This window comes from Delphinus delphis, chromosome 17 (assembly GCF_949987515.2).
Source record: "Delphinus delphis chromosome 17, mDelDel1.2, whole genome shotgun sequence".
NCBI classification, from domain to species: domain Eukaryota; kingdom Metazoa; phylum Chordata; class Mammalia; order Artiodactyla; family Delphinidae; genus Delphinus; species Delphinus delphis.
The window spans coordinates 76,811,964-76,826,654 of NC_082699.1; the positions used below are offsets into that span (position 1 = coordinate 76,811,964).

The window sequence follows — 14,691 nt, forward strand, 5'->3', positions numbered from 1 at the left end:
TTTCAGGAGCCTTCTAGATGCGGGCAAAATTGGAGAATACCACCCCTTCAGGAAGCTCTGACACTGGCACCCCCAGAGTTCCGTGATGCCCAGGCCTCTGGAACATGAGTGAAGTCAGAAGCCCCTAACCTTTCAGCAGCTACTGTGGGTTGCCGGAAGCAGAGTTTACGTTTGACGCAGAGATGACAGAGCATCTTTTATCTGCCTGTTTCTGCTTTTTTCCACACACACGCAGAGACAGGTAGAAAAGGGCAAAAGGGGTTGTTTCATGTTTTGCACTCAAATTCCTCAGCCAGAAAAACAAAAATTGGCCAATCGGGGGGTCTCGGTGGATTTGAAGTCCTTGCTGAGGTTTTTAGGGGCAAGGCTTCTTAGCGGGCCTGCCTACAGTGAGGAAGACCAACGACAATTCTGACTCTGTCCACCTTGCTTGAGAAAGTTTTCCGAATGTGGCTTAAGGCGGGAGAGCCTGGACAAAAACACCTCTTAGTTTCCCTTTTTCTTAGTGAAGGAAGACCAAAACACATTTGCAAACGTGCCATAGAGATTTTAATGAAAAAATTAGAAAAGTGCATTATTTTACAACACTACAGTAAATGATTTTCTTTTTTCTGTAAAGACATTGTAAAATATATACAGGGTTGCTTAGTGCATTCGTTACAAAAGAAAGATGCAATCCCTTGCATAAATTACATATTTTACATGGGCTGGATGTCTACTTGGACTTGTAAACATTGGTGATACAGTTTTGTTTTGTTTTGTTTTTCATTTTTCAGATAAGCTGCGATAGTAAATACCTCTGATATTCATTTGATGGTTGTCTCATTCTGTTAAACTTCAGAACGGCATTCTAAGGCCATTTGTGAAGGCGCCCTCTCCACGGGTGGAGAAGGCCAGAGAAGATAAACAAAAGGAAAACGAACAGGAACAGTAGGCTTCTTTGAAACTGGTTCACTGTGGTCCAGTTGGGATCACTGGTGCGGCTTCCCACCCAAGGTCTGATGCCTTGACCACAGTTGGGCCTGCCATCCAATCCCAAACGCCCACCAACGTGGGAAGGGAGAGCCCTGCTAGGGGTTCGGGACAAACCGTTCCATCCTCCTGGCCTGTGGCCAGGCTGACCCAGCTTCTGCTAGAAACTTCCTGATCTCCATCACTCCTCGGGAATGTTCTGGAGGCCTTCCAGCAGCAGCATCGCCATCAGAACAAACCCAGGTCCTTTTAGCATGCAGTCATGAAAGTGTCCAGCAATGCCAAGAAGAAAGAAAAAACTCCAGAGACCCAAAGATACCCGGTCAGTGCATACACGCGCGCGCCCCAGATGAATAAGTGAGTATCACACCTTTGTGCCCCCAACTCCCAGAATGAACTCCCTGTGCATATAGGCCAATCATTTTAACGGGTGTGAGTTTGAACCTAATTCAAGCTTAACTTCTTCTATGCCTAGGGTCACAAATGACACTTTTTAAATGTTTAATGTTTGAGGTACAAGGATACACAGTTGGCTAAGTTAAAAAGTGTACATGGTAGAGGGAGTATCAGCAATTTCTTGGCCTGCTGGGAATAGACTAGAAATTCTTCCTTCTTGTTAAGCGGTTCAGTGACTTAAAATCTCATCCTCTTTGACATCTTTCCTGTGTCTCCTCTGTTTGTTTAATTACAAGCCTTCTGATCAACATTATGGACAAGCGAGAGAGCCTCAGACCTTCCAGGTGGGGTTAGTCTGTTTTCCTATTTAAATTTCACTCAGTAAGGCCAACAGCATCACCTAATCCAATGCATTTTCTGTTCCGTGGAGATTTCTGATAAAGCACAGGGTGGACTGAGGTGGCCTCTGGAGGTCGCTTCCAGCCCCAGACGGCTGTCAAAATGCTATTTGTGGGCTGAATAAACAAATATGTAATTAGCCTTTTTCAGGACCATGTTCTTCTATGAGGAGCCATCAAATTATAGAGAAATCTGGTTAATTGTGGGTTCTGCTTCATTGGATTCCCACTAATCGTGTTTTGCCTTTCATTCGATTTTTATTTTTCTACCCAACTTCTAAAATTCAGCTCAAGAAAGTGCAGCAATAGCTGAGCCAGGTTCTGATTCCAAGAAGTGCTCATCTGACTCTGTTTCTAGAACTTGTGCCTCTTGGGAGCATGTGATCCAGTGGAATTTTAGCCTTATGAGGCCACAGAACTTGACCGTCCAGTTCACCACAATGGCCTCTCACTGAGGTTGACGGCAGATGCCCAAAAGCTCTACAAATAATGGCTGGATAAGTGAATCAATCTGCAGGGAGTACTGCTCAGAGGGGGCCCTGCAGAGCCACTGTTGCAGCTCACATCAGTAGCTGCTTTGATCTCTCAGGTTAAGGAAAGGTAGGACTTCCCCAAGGTTTGTCAGGCAAAGGGGGGACTTTGGTTCACTGGGCAATGCCCGCCCCACCCCCCATCGCCAAGCATTTGGTCCACGTGGGACTGAGCAGGGCCACAAAGGAGAACCCGTCAACAGAAGGGTCAGAGGAGCTGGGTAAAGACATGATTCTTTGGTGCGAGGAGGGTTATAGAACAACTCTACCTGGAAAATGTGACGTTCCCCAGGGGGAAGGAGCTGGCCCCGCTCAGGAACCCTATGCTTGGGAGGACTTGGCCATCCCGCCTCCAAAGCCCCCCCCCCCCCAAGGAAATGTCAACCAAGAGCATGGAACATAATGACACTGACCTCCTGTCATCTTCACCAGCATCTGCCTCTCCCCTGGCCATTCCATCCTTTGTCGGAGAGGAAGTGACTTGCCCAAGGCCACTTGGCCTGATTACAAAGAGGAAGGAAAGAAAGCTGTTGCCCAGGTGGGTGCTTACAAAGGCCCTGAGGCCTCCACCCCACAATGCTCAGGAGCTGGAAGGGGCAAAGCTGAGGTTTTGTGTTTGTAGTGGTCAAGGCTTATAGCTAAACTTCACAAGACCTCCCTCTTCAAGATCAAGAGCTGCTCTCTGGATGGTAGGGGTCCCCAGGCAACTCGACTGGAGCCTCCAAGAGGCTGAAGTTAGGATCCAAGAGTGATGGGATGATGTGGAGAATAAAAACTCTCCAAGTAAAAAGTTACCTTGCCCTCAAGTGCGTCCTCTTCTCCTCTCTCCATCCCTGATTCCTGGTCACAGGCAGTCACAAAATCTGTTGCTCCCAGAGTCTCAGGAAACAGCGAATTCTTCACGCCAAGGAAGCCCAAGAATTATACATTTTCCTTTTAGTGGTTTCATGCTAATCTTTGCTCAAGCTGTTGGAGGTCTGCACCAGAACAAGCCCCCAGGATGCTTAAATGAAAGACCAAGTAGATCTTATCCAGAAATATTCCCATATGCAAATTAGACCTAACGTCCAGAAGAAGGAAGAAAACCTCCACCTGAAGAATAGGACGCCACAGGATTCAAATTGGATGAGACTCCAGGATCTAGTTTCAGACTTTTGTAATCAGAGGAGAACCCAGTAGGGATATCAGGATGGGTTGCTCCTCCATCAGAGCCCAAGGCTCAGGCTCTGGGTGTTAGAGCGAAGGACCTTGAAATAAAATGTGTGGGCACTGGGGAGCCATGGAAGGTTCTTGAGCAGGAGAGTAGCCTGGATGACTTAAGGTGTGACCAGCTTGTGAAGGGCCTTGACAGCTCACTGACTCATCTTTCAGGTGTGGCTCTGTGTTAGGGAAGCCACGGAGCACTGGGTGAAATCGCTGCTCCCTGCCCCTTCCCACGCCTGGGCCTCTGCCCATGCAACAGTGCCCACTTGCTCCTTCAAGCCTCTCCTCAAAGATTACCAAAAGCCAATTCCTCCCTGAAGCCCTGCCTGCGTTCCTCCACCAGACTGATCACCTCTTTCCATAGCTGGACTTAGTCAAGTGCCCGGGAATAAGCTTGCAGGAGCCTTGGACCGGCCTTTAGGAGAAATGCAAGCGGTGTTAAGATCTCTAGCTCGGCACTCTGCTCAGAACAGGCGCCCGATGTTGCCACATGCTGTTCTTGTAGGCACCCTGTGCAGTGGGGTTGATCTGAAATCTCCAACTTTAAAGGCTGGAACACGGAGGCTCAGAGAGGCAAATCCACCACCTGCCTGTGAACGGCAGAAGCCGGTCCCAGGTGTGCATGCAGCTTTATTCCCTCACGCTGCTCTGCAGAGAAAGAAGAGCCTGCCCTGTCCTGTCTCAGGGCCCCAGAGCGAGCGCTGGGCAGGTGCAGAGCCGAGGCCGGGGATCCTGTCCCTCGCCGTGTGTGCCCCACCCCACTCAGCCTCTACCGGAAGTACTCCCCTGAGAAAACGGTGCTGCCCTGGTTCCTGTTGACACTCGCATCAAGGGCTCACTCACTCCAGGGCAAAATGTCACAAGCGTGCCGCTGGCATCTGAAGATGTACCGATCTCCTGCTCTATGGGAAATGCCCAGCTGTGGACAGCTTGTGGCCCTATTGCACGTGGCCCACCCGACTCTGCCAGGCAACTGCCTCTGAATCGCCAACGGTGGGGTGATGGTTTTCATCCCGTGGATGTGCATCGGTTTCCAGGGATGGAACAAAGTCTGGCAGTGACGTTAAGATGTGCCTTGATGACAGTGACGAGTGGCCATCTAGGCAAGATGCTGGAAGTCTGATTGTCTTTATGCCCTGCTGTAGGCGCTGCCCGGAACGTATAGCTCCTATGGCCGGGTCACTGGAGGTTTGCTTCCCAGTGTATTTGTCCATGATAGAAAGAAGGACTGGGGACCCCAGAGGAGGACATCATTGAGTCCCTCATGGAACAAATAGTCAGAAGGAGCTTTTAAAGTACGCTCCCATCTCCACCTCCGTGCTGGAGAGCAGCAGGGATACCTTCCAGGTAGCGGGAACAGAATGGGCAAAGGCTCAGAGGCGGGAATCTGTATGGACATATTTTCTTGATCAAAATTAAAGGGACCGTGCCTCAGCCAGTGGGTTGCTCTGTGTTACCAGAACTGAGAAGGCCATGCTATAGAACTTGCCAGTGCAAACACACATCTCAAACAGAGATGAGAAGCAACTGGGTGCCGAGTACCCCACTGGCCTATGGGCATCCTTCCAACTACTCTACTGGGCTACACTTGCTACCCTTCACAACCCATGAAAGAATGTCTTGGTGCTTTATGTCTATTTACAGCTGCGTCATCCCCACAGGTGTTTAGGGGAAAGATTGCTGACTCTCAGCAGAGAAGAGAGATCCATGTGAGAAGTTAGAAACAGCAGAGCCTTGCTCGGCTTTGGTGACGAGACCCAGCATCCAGGGGCTCCTGGACGCCTTTCCTACAGCTTCAGTTCGTGTCTCCAGCAAAGGAGAACAGCACTTAATATGCCTTATTTATCTAGGACGAAAGAGGTTCTCACAGAGGTCTCCAGAGAGTCAGATTTCTCAAACGCATTAATCGTAACAACATCACCTTTAATTCCTTAACCTGAGGAAACAGAGGCAGGTCGTGGGCCCGCCCACAACAGAACTGGTTCAGACAACAAAGTGGCAACGTCACACGACAAACAAAAACGGAGAAAACATCCTAGACTGGGGGAGTCTGGGGTGAGCAGACAAGCAAGGTGGGATGCAATCTTGGGTTGTCTCTCAGATTCACAAAAAGGCCCTGGAGGACATTTTTGGGACGTGAGAAATGTGAATATGGGTTGCGTCTCAGACAATATCATTGTATGACTGCTAAACTTAAGGGTGATAACAGCATTGTTACCAAAGAGAAGGCTTTTGTTCCTGGGAGAGAAACAATTTTTCCCTTTGGCCAAACCACCTAAAAGTTGCAGACGTCACTTCATTCTCCAAATGCCCCTGGGTATGAATGTGGGGGGGGGGGGGGATGGTTTAAGCAAATGTGGCAAAGTTCTGAAGGCTGGTGAGTCTGGGTGAAAGGGATATGGAAGTTTTCTGTAAATCTGGAATTTTCACAACAGAAAGTTGGGGCGATAGGGAGGAATCATGGCAATAGGTTTCCCTCCCCGCTCCCCGCAAAACAGCAACCTCTACTAAGGTGTGCTCAAGAAATAACCACATAAAATGGATGTATGCCCAGGGCCTTGGGGAGCCCAGCACGCACGGGGCCTTGGTTTGCACGATGACCACCCTTCTTGACGCCTCTGCCTACTCACTCGCCATCTTCCCAGCTCCCAGGATGCTGCCAAGAGAAATGATTTTGGGTTTTCAATGTTGCGGCTCAACCCTCAAGTGTGCCCAGTGGCCAGAACATCAGGCCAGATGTCTCCATCGGTCAAGTTGACTTTGCGCTACATGCTCACAAATTCAGCCCACATTGGCCCATTGTGTGGATGAGGAAGCTACAGGGGAGCCCAGTGAAGCTGGAGGTGAGAACCGGGTCCCCGTCCTGCCAAACTTTCCTTGCCGGGATCCTTCCGGGCTCCCACACAAACCGTGACTCTGTAAGAAACACACGTCAGCCACTCCCAGGCAGCAGGCCTGCATGTGACAGACCCCACATCCCACCCCTTTCAGGGTGAAGATACAATTCATCGGAGTGTTGGACAGATGACACCGCCCGTCCCACCAAGAGAACGGACATAGTCCGGCACAGGCCTCAGACCCCACGCCTCTGTGGATGCCCTTAACGGGTACCCTAATTAGGGCCTATTATTTAAGAAGAAGTTTACCTAAAGAAATAGGGCCGAAAACCTCAGCGATGGGTGGTTTTCCTTCTTTAATCATTTTTACCTCTCTCGCCTTCCCCTCCAAACTCAGTGTGCACAACGAATGCCTCCAAACCATTCTTCCCTCCAGCTTCAAACCGCTAGTGACCAGGAATCACTAGGAATCAAGGCTTTCAGATCTGGAGGCAAAGAAAAATGACCTGCCTGGGCTTATCTGCAGGTTTCCAAGTCACCATCCAGATATTCTCCCAGCCGAGGCCCCGTGTGCAGAGACCAAACGACGGTGCACCGAGATTAACCAGTCAACTCACCCTTTCCTACAGATGGGTTTTGACGAGCACCTGCACAGCCAGGCCTCCTGGGCGGCGGTCTGCGTCCATCTGCTTCCTCTGCTGGAAGGATGAGGGACCCAGTGGGGATTCCTGGGCTGCAAGTGATCTGCTGTGATCATTCCAAAGTGCAGGTACCCTCCTCCCAATTGGTGATGCACAGTGGAGCACAACAGATGCTTCAGAGAGAGTATTTAAATTTACAGCACCAGGCAGCCTGCTGTGTTTAAGAGGCTGCTGCCCGAGTTTCAGGACAGAGTGGTGTGGATGGAAAGAAGTGCTCCGATCCCAGCTCTGGGGCTAACTGGGTATCTCAAAAGCCAAACAGGTTGGTTCACTCCTATGTAAAGAATCTAGTAGACCAATGGCATGACAGCACCTTCCACCCAGGATGGATGTCACAAAGATCAAACTGGGATGGTCTCTAGAAAGCATGGCACTCAGAGCTGCTGGGCTAACCGGTACCACTGCCTACCTTCCTTTTGTCTTTGATGGAGGGGATGGGTTGAGATCTCCTAGTTGGAAAGCATTCAAGTGAGAGTCCAAAATCCCTTTGAGTATCTATGTGGCATGTTGATTTCTAGACCCCCACCAGGGACCACGTGGCAGGCCAACCTCCTGTGATGCTGGTGGAACGTGGCTCTTCTTCAGCTCATTCCAACGTAAGTTGGGGCCCAAATTCAAACAACCTGGTGAGATTTCTTCCCCCTCCCTGAGTGGGTATGGTCAACTGGAAGAAAGGTGTGGGAAACCTGGGCTGAAAGAAAGAAATCATCAGCTGTGAAGGGGGAAGAGAGACCTGGGTCCGAGATGCTGAGAAGTCCAGCAACGAGGACTGTTTGGAGGGTGTGACAGCAGTGACGAAGCAGCAGGATAAACAAGTGGGAAGACCTAAGTTCTGGCTGTGGGGCCTCAGAGTCATGTCCAGCCTTTCTGGACCTCGATTTCCTTTCCTGAAGATGAGGGACCTCAGCAAGGTGACTCAGACTAAGCTTCCCCCTGGCTTTTGAGGATTCCAATGCTGATGGGGTGGGCCAAGCTCTAGCTGGAGATGCCCCAGGCCTGCTTTATCAAGAGACGAGAACCCTGGAGAACTCCTGGCTCAGTGCCCCCATCAGAGCACCTCACTGGAGGCACCTAGAGGACTCCTTGGCCAGACAGCATGGTAGGGAAGAGCTCGAGCATCTGAGAAAAAGAAGGACATCACAAGGGGAGCAAACCGAGGTTCCCCTCCACCCCCGAACGCTCTGAGCATAAACAAGGATGTTTACCTTTGGAACAGAAGACTCGGTACGTGTCCTTCAGGGGCTGAGCTGGTAGCAAAGGGCAGGGGGTTGGGGGGGGGGGCTAGGATATGGAACCAAGAGAAATTCCAAGTTGCTTCAGACACTTAAGTTGGTGGTCATCCCGCAAACAGGAAAGACTTCATCTTACCATCCTTAATCCTACAAAGAAGAGTCAGCTCTGTGGGAAGAGAGATTATGGGATGTTTTCTAAACTTCCCTGCGAAGGGAGGAGCTCCCTGTCACTGGAAGCATTCAAGCAGAAGTAGGTCACTTTATGACCACTGTACATGGTGAGGGGAACAGTTCTGAGTGAAGGGTTGAACCCGTGTACCTCTGACTCTAAAAGCCTGGTACACTTAGCTGTGGAGAAAGACGCAGGTTCCCTCATCTGAGGGCTGAATGAGGGTGCCATAGTGTGGTGGGGTCACAGCTCCTTGGACCCTTTTGGGGTCCGGACCGAGACTAATGTCTCAGTTCTAGCAAAGACCAGCTCTCTGACGTTGAGCAAATCACTCACCCTCTCAGTGCCTCTCTCTCTTTTATAGATCAAAGATTATCCGCGCCTGGGCAGCCCAGCCAAAGCCCATTGCTGTCCAAGAGCTGGAAGAATTTGAAAAAGGGAAGTGAGGATGGCTGATTTTTAGAAATGGCCGAGACAGTGATGAGGGAAATGAAGGTCCCCCCGTGAATCTGCAGGTGAGACTTTGCTTTATTCCTGTCTTGGAAAGGGCCTCCAATGTGTGCTATGTTCTATAGCCCCGCCCCCCAAGGATGTTAGCAGGCCTTCCCTTTGGGGTCATCCCCTATTGAGAGTGGGGAGGAATTTCTCCATTATTCAGAAAAAGAATCACCCCGAGACTGACAAGTTCCCAGCAGGCCAAGACGCAGCTCCTTGCCTCCAAACTCTTCCTGAGACCAACATCAACATTCCCTTATTTACAAATCAAATGCAGTTAGAGACAATCTTTCTTAAAATACATTATATATATTCTTTAAAATGAGGAATGCCCTGTCGTTTTTCATTAGGAAAAGAAACCACGTCCACTTACCAATACCCATTCTCACCCAAGCATCCCGAACTGTAGTTCTTACTCATGTAGGTAGATGCTACACAAGTCATCATCATCACACAAATAAGAGAGAATAAGATACTCTGTGGTTGCAACAGTTTTCCAGTTTCCCCAACACGTCCAGTTACACGGAAAATCGTTGGAACTAGAGGTGGTGAAATTAAAAATGTCTCTGATAAATTAATATTATTGGCTTTTGATTATTCCATTGCTAGTTTTGTTTTCTTGTGTTGATAACGCATACCAGTTTAACAAAGTGCATGCTTGTTTAAAAAATTTTTGAACTGGCAAGCTAAAATGATCCGTGTCGGCTTGCCCACCCACCCCCTAAAAAGAAGTTAATATAATTTAGAATCTAGCATTTTTAAAAATGTGGTCATGACGTATCTGGGATAAAGATTGCTTGTGGAACATGCATGATTTGGCAAGATGACAAATCAGAAACCTCGTGGGTTTTGTTTGTTTTCCCGTTTTGTTTGGAAGCGGCCGAAAGCAGGCTATTAACAAAATTGTGTGACGGAGAAGAAGGATGAATACCTGATACTTTCCATTCTGTCACATCAGAAGCACACTGGTGTGTGCACTCATTCACACACACTCAGACCACACACATTCGGCCACCCACTGCTTGGGGAGGAAAAGAGAAAGGAGTTGGGTCAGAGACACCACTGTGGGTGGGCACTCGAGGCTCTCAGCCGCGTGTGCAACTTTGGGTCAGGTATCCTCTGGGCTCTGTCTCCTTGTCTGGGTCTCACACCTGTCCTGGGAAAGCCACCCCAGAGGTGGGGCGGGCTGGGGAGAAATGTAAGGCATACTTTGCTGGGAAGAAGGAAGAAATCCATGCTTCATGCTCAGATGCGAGTTTCACAGGAAGACGGGCCTTTCCTTTTTTCCCTTTGGCCTGCTCTGTCTCGCTGGGAAGGTGGGGAAGAAATGAAACCAAGAAAGAGGGAAGGAGAGAAAGAAAAAATGATGACAATAATCATAACAATAAAGGATATAACCATAATCAATAAATAAGACAAGGTGGGCCAATGAGACTTAACGTCAGCTATGACAAATGACTTGTTTGTGTTTCCCTCCCCAGACCCTAGATGGACTTCCGCCGTCTCATCAGCCTGTGGTTGTCGGTAAAGCTGTGTAACCCGGGAGAAACGGAGCTAATAGGGGACGGGAAGAGGCTGTTTTTTAATGTGCTTGGTGAGATCTCCTCGATCTTGTAAGAGATGGGGTGGAAGTACTGGGGGGCGAGCTTGGTGCTGAAGGAGTTCTGCTGCGCCGCCGAGCGGCCACCGTATTCCTGCGGGCGGTAGCAGGTGCAGGAGCACACGGACTGTAGGTCCGCCGCGTCCGCCTTGTACCGGGGCCGGCCCTGCCGCGCCTCCTCGGGGATGTGGATGGCCATGCTGTTGCGGTTGCCGGCGAGGGACGCCCGCTCCTCGGCGTCCCGCCGCTCGTCCTCGCTGTTCATGGTCAGGAACCTGAGGACCACCAGGTTGAGGAAGGCCCCTATGACCGTCAGCCCCACCAGGATATACATAAAGCTAAAGGCCACGTAGAGCGGCTTCCTCTGCAGGGCGCCCTTGGTCTGCAGGGCCACGTAGTCCCCAAAGCCAATGGTAGTCAACGTGATGAAGCAGTAGTAGTAGGCGTGGAAGAAGCTCCACTCCTCGCACTGGGAGAAGGCGGCCGCCCCGATGCACAGCGTCCCCATGCAGGAGAAGAAGCCCACGGTCACCATGTTCTCCATGGACACCTCCGTGTTGCGCATGCCACAGCACCTCTTGATGCGCTTCAGCAGGTAGCGCACGAACGTGTTCATCCGCTCGCCCAGGCTCTGGAACATGACCAGCGTCAGCGGGATGCCCAGCACCGCGTAGAACATGCAGAAGGCCTTGCCCGCGTCCGTGCCCGGAGCAGCGTGCCCGTAACCTGCGGGAGGAGGTGAGAGGACAGGGAGACGGAGTCAGCTGGGGTCTCCTGCGGTTCGGGGTGGGTGTGGATGTGGGCGCGGCGCCAGCGCCTGAGGGGTGGGGCGAAGAACAGGGAAGAATCAGTGAAGAAATAGCCTTTGAAGTTTGTTGTGGGGGGGAGGTCTGGGGCATTTGGTCACAAGAGGAGCTTGGGGGGTCATTGCACTGTTCTTCCAGTAACACAGTTTTCTCAAAGAAAAGCAGCATATTCACTCGTAACATTTTGCAGAAAACTCCAAAAGTGGCCAGCCCGGGGGAGAAAATTCAATATCCCAACATGGGGCAACATTAAGAGTGAAGAGTCAGAGAATGCTAACTGGGTTTTTTAGTGGTGGTTCTTGTTTTTGACCGCCATGATTCTATTCTTAGATACATGCGTGGTCCAGGGCCAGGTAGAGCAGACAGGCGGGCGGACAGCCAAGGAGGTGTGGATCCTGGCACCTCCCCCGCTGGGAGCTGTGGGGCTGCCCCGGGAGGTGGGGACACCACGGAAGGTAAGAGGGGTGCACAGGGGGGAGGGGATGATGGATTCCCTAGAGTCCTTTCTGTGTGCGCTGGGGAAGGGGAGAAAGAACCCCGGTTTCCACGTTCTCAACGGTGGTGCCAGGAAGCTCGGCATGGAGCAAATCAACTTGCCTTCTGCCCCAGGCTCCCCGTGTCCCCAGCTCAGGCATCGGGGACCCACCAGCCCACGGCCAGTCCGTGTGGACTCCTTGTCATACATCACCTCCTTCTACCCTCGTGACGACCCTATAAAACAGGCGTGATGCATCTGACACCACTGGCAAGGAAACCGAGTCAGTTACTTAATAGCAGGGGAGCTTGGTTTCTTCAGAGTTGGTGGATGAAAACTCTGGGTTCCAATCCCCAAAATGAGACTTTTTTTAAAAGCAGACGTCTTGAATTGAGAGAGGTCATTGCAGGGTGGAGCATAAACACCACGAGGGCAAAGATTTTTACCTGTTTTGTCCCCTGCTGTATCCTCACACCTAGAGAAACACCGAGCACAGAAAATACCGCTTTAACAAAGGACAGAATAAATTTATGCCACTGTGTGAATGTGGCCTTGTCAGAATCGACGGAACGAATAATCCTTAGCGACCTCGTGTGTGTAAGCGCTTTTGAAACTCTTCACGCAGCCGCACAGACCATCACTTCGTTGATCCCCTGCATCAACTATGCAAGACCGAGCCTGTATTTCCTCACATTCAAATGAGGACAGTGGTGCTGGAAAGGTGAGTTACCTGCCGGTGTCACCTGGCTGGTCAGTGATCGTGTCAGAGCCAGGACAGGGTCTGCACAACATGGCAGAAGAAACCTAAGACTAGTTCAAGTTCCGGGACTAATGCTGCCCAGAAAAATACCAGGATCATGGGCGGTATTTGGACTGAGCACTTGGAGGAGGCGCGTGGCCTTCCAACGTCTCAAATCCTGCCCCGTCACAAAAGGCTTCCCTGGTGCTCCCCGAGCCACACGCTCATGGTCATTTAACCAGCTGCGCCACCTTAGGCCCCAGACAACCTCTCCCAGTCTGTTACGTGGGAGGATGATACTTTTGAGGTGGGGATGTTGTGCAGGTCTGCTGAGGTCAGAGAGCAGCTAGCCCAGGGCCTAGGACTCAGGAGAGACCTGCACCCCGCCCACTGTGTCCCCCAGGGAGACAACTGACTGCGCTAGCCCGGGCCTCTCTCCCAGAGACTCATCACTGCCGTTCAGCCTGTCCGCCTTTCCCCTGGCATGAACTGGTGCCACGTCTTGCCTGCCCCAGGGGCCACACTTTCACAGCAGAGATGACATCACACATTTGTATCCTCTCTGGCCCTCAGTCCCACTGAGCCAGTGCAGAGCTCTGACCCCTCAGCAACCCCACAGTCCTTACGAAAGAGAAGAAATGGCAGGTCAACGTTGGAGTTGGGCCAGAAAGGACAGAACAGTGAAACAGCAAGAAGGAGAGAACAACAGGCATATCAATGGAAATGATCCAACCTGAAGAGACGAATAAAGATCAGAAATTAATAAATTTTAACAGCCTCAGAGACACGTAGGACAGTGTCACCAGGTGTCCTAGAAGAAAGAGAATGAGACAAAAAAATTGAAGAAATAATAACCAAAATTTGGTGGAAGACAAATTTACAGATTCAAGAAACTCGGTAAGCCTCAAGCAAGATAAATACAACAAAAACCACACGTCGGAATCAAGCTGCTGAACACCAGAGAGGGAAGATCTTGAAAGCACCAGAGAGAAACCGTGTATCACATACAGGAAAACAACTAAACAGCACTTCTGATCGTAAACAACAGGGGCCAGGAAACAGTGGATAACATCTTTAAAGAGCTTTTTAAAGAGACCGTAACCCAGAACTGTCTATCCAGGGAAAGTATTCTTTAAGAATGAAGGCAAAAATCAAAACTACAATGAGATATCATCTCACACCAGCCAGAATGGCCATCATCAAGAAATCTAGAAACAATAAATGCTGGAGTGGGTGTGGGGAAAAGGGAACCCTCTGGCACTGCTGGTGGGAATGTGAATTGGTACAGCCACTATGGAGAACAGTATGGACGTTCCTTAAAAAACTACAAATAGGAGACTTCCAGGAAGATGGCGGAAGAGTAAGATGCGGAGATCACCTTCCTCCCCACAGATACACCAGAAATACATCTACACGTGGAACAACTCCTACAGAACACCTACTGAACGCTGGCAGAAGACCTCAGACCTCCCAAAAGGCAAGAAACTCCCCACGTACCTGCATAGGGCAAAAGAAAAAAGAATAAACAGAGACAAAAGGATAGGGACGGGACCTGCACCAGTGGGAGGGAGCCGTGAAGGAGGAAAGGTTTTCACACACTAGGAAGCCCCCTCGCGGACGGAGACTACGAGTGGTGGAGGGGGGAGCTTTGGGGCCGCAGAGGAGAGCGCAGCAACAGGGTGCGGAGGGCAAAGCGGGGAGACTCCTGCACAGAGGATCAGTGCCGACCGGCACTCACCAGCCCGAGAGGCTTGTCTGCTCCCCCGCCGGGGTGGGCGGGGCTGGGAGCTGAGGATCGGGCTTCAGTCAGAGCGCAGGGAGAGGACTGGGGTTGGCGGCGTGAACACAGCCTGCAGGGGGTTAGTGCGCCACGGTTAGCCAGGAGGGAGTCCGGGGAAAAGTCTGGAGCTGCCGAAGAGGCAAGAGACTTTTTCTTTCCTCTCTGTTTCCTGGTGCGCGAGGAGAGGGGATTACGAGCACTGCTTAAAGGAGCTCCAGAGACAAGCGTGAGCCGCGGCTAACAGCGCGGACCCCAGAGACGCTAAGGCTGCTGCTGCCGCCACCAAGAAGCCTGTGTGTCACCACAGGTCACTATCCACACCCCCCTTCCAGAAGCCTGTGCAGCCCGCCACTGCCAG

The 14,691-nt window shown here is 50.9% G+C and overlaps 1 protein-coding gene across 1 annotated transcript in view; it reads right to left on the reverse strand.

Annotated features, from left to right (window-relative positions):
* Window positions 1-10,409: 10,409 nt before the first annotated feature.
* Window positions 10,410-14,691, reverse strand: part of KCNK9 (potassium two pore domain channel subfamily K member 9) — a 91,684-nt gene continuing 87,402 nt past the window's right edge. Inside the window, exon 2 of the mRNA XM_060035316.1 lies at window positions 10,410-11,259. Within this exon, the coding sequence (XP_059891299.1) occupies window positions 10,418-11,259 (842 nt within the window). The 3' untranslated portion in view covers window positions 10,410-10,417. The remainder of the gene's footprint in view (window positions 11,260-14,691) is intronic.